The sequence below is a fragment of the Elephantulus edwardii genome, unplaced genomic scaffold (genome assembly GCF_000299155.1).
Source record: "Elephantulus edwardii isolate Elephantulus edwardi_28Jun2011 unplaced genomic scaffold, EleEdw1.0 scaffold00050, whole genome shotgun sequence".
Lineage (NCBI taxonomy): Eukaryota > Metazoa > Chordata > Mammalia > Macroscelidea > Macroscelididae > Elephantulus > Elephantulus edwardii.
In genome coordinates this window covers 3,394,919-3,396,424 of record NW_006399800.1, presented here as the reverse complement: position 1 = coordinate 3,396,424, position 1,506 = coordinate 3,394,919, and the positions used below count along the sequence as shown (strand labels likewise).

The following is a 1,506-nucleotide window of genomic DNA, read 5'->3' as shown; positions in this document are numbered from 1 at the left end:
AAATTAATATAATTATAAAAAAAAGAATGTACAGTACAAACATAAAATCTCTTCTCCAAAAAATTTGAGTACATAAAGATTTAGAATTAATAATTTGGAGGAATATACATCTATCTACCATATATTATATAACATTTCCAGCAGAGTACTCAAATATCCTGTAATCAAATACACAATATTCCTGCACCAGACAAGAATAGGCAAGCTAAGGAGGATTAAGATTATAAATATCCTCGGGTCAGGTCAGGTCACATTTTGCCCTCAAATGAGTTTCTGCACTAAGCTAATAAAAAACTTGGTTTTTTAAAAGAGCTTGTTGGATAATGGTATTATTGATAGCTAAAACAAGATTTTCATTTAAGACACAGAGATCACCCAGCTTGCTTTAATTCAAAATGCACACAGAGCAAATTAAATCTGAAAGACATTTTTCAGGGAGTACCTCTGAAGAATTAGGTATTACCATTGTGCACATAGGTGAGCCTCCTCTCCTCTCTGGTTACGATGTTGGATATCCAAATATCATTGCTATGAATAAATGCAATCCAGTCTGGATCAGCAGGACATAATTTTGGGTCCATTCGTATGTTGGGACAACTAGTTTCTACCAAATTGGGTCGTAAGGGTTGTTGCTAGAAAAGTAAACATTTAAAGGCAAGTATCAAGTACATGTCCACATATTTGTCAGCACCTTTCCTTTAAGAACATTTCTAGGAAAATGCTAACTAGGATAGCCATTTCTGAGAAAAATATGTACTTTCATATGCTTAAATTACATGGCCTAATTTTTTCTCCCTCTGCATTAGACTAAGAGAAGAAAGGAAATAGTACTTTATTGCCCAAACTTGTTTAATGTGTTATTATTAACTAGATATTTTCTTATTAAATATTTACTATACATTACAATTAATTTTATCAACTTAAAATAGTTTTCCCATAAAAATACAATGGAAACCAAAATCATCACAATGCTATAAAAGTATCAGTTTTAATAGTACGTAAAGAACTCCATGAAATAAACCCAAACATTGAAAACCCACCTTAATTAATTTATTATGAAAAATTAAACTTTGAAGGGAACAAAAAATGGATTGCCTTTTGGTTAGTATTATCTTCCAAAATCTATGTCACCATTCACACTAAAAAATGGGAATTAATGACGTTTACTGTTGTCTTCTATTAAAGCATGTGGACATAGCATTTTATTCTATGTATGAACAGTGTTCAGGCCTTTCGTTCATAGGGTCGCTATGAGTCGTCTATGATTCGACGGCTCCTAAAAACAGTAACAGTGACAACAGAGAGAGAGCTACGTTGGCCTAGTGGACAGAAAGTTATGTTACCAAGCCTAAGGTGGGTGATTTTAATCTGCGGCCCTCAGGCTGGGTTCAAATTGTTTTCCTGTCAAACATTCTTCTAGGTGGTACAGCACTGGTCTGTGCATTGCTGTACAGAGGTAATTCGTGGTTGCTGTGATGCTGAACACCGTGACACTGATGTGCCAAA

The 1,506-nt window shown here is 34.1% G+C and overlaps 1 protein-coding gene across 3 annotated transcripts in view; it reads right to left on the bottom strand.

Annotated features, from left to right (window-relative positions):
• The window catches only part of DPP8 (dipeptidyl-peptidase 8), a 59,164-nt gene that overhangs the window by 44,156 nt on the left and 13,502 nt on the right, over positions 1 to 1,506 (bottom strand). For all 3 annotated transcript variants that reach the window (XM_006886652.1, XM_006886653.1, XM_006886654.1), the window contains one exon: positions 464 to 632. In XM_006886652.1, coding sequence (XP_006886714.1) covers positions 464 to 632 — 169 coding nt within the window. The remainder of the gene's footprint in view (positions 1 to 463; positions 633 to 1,506) is intronic.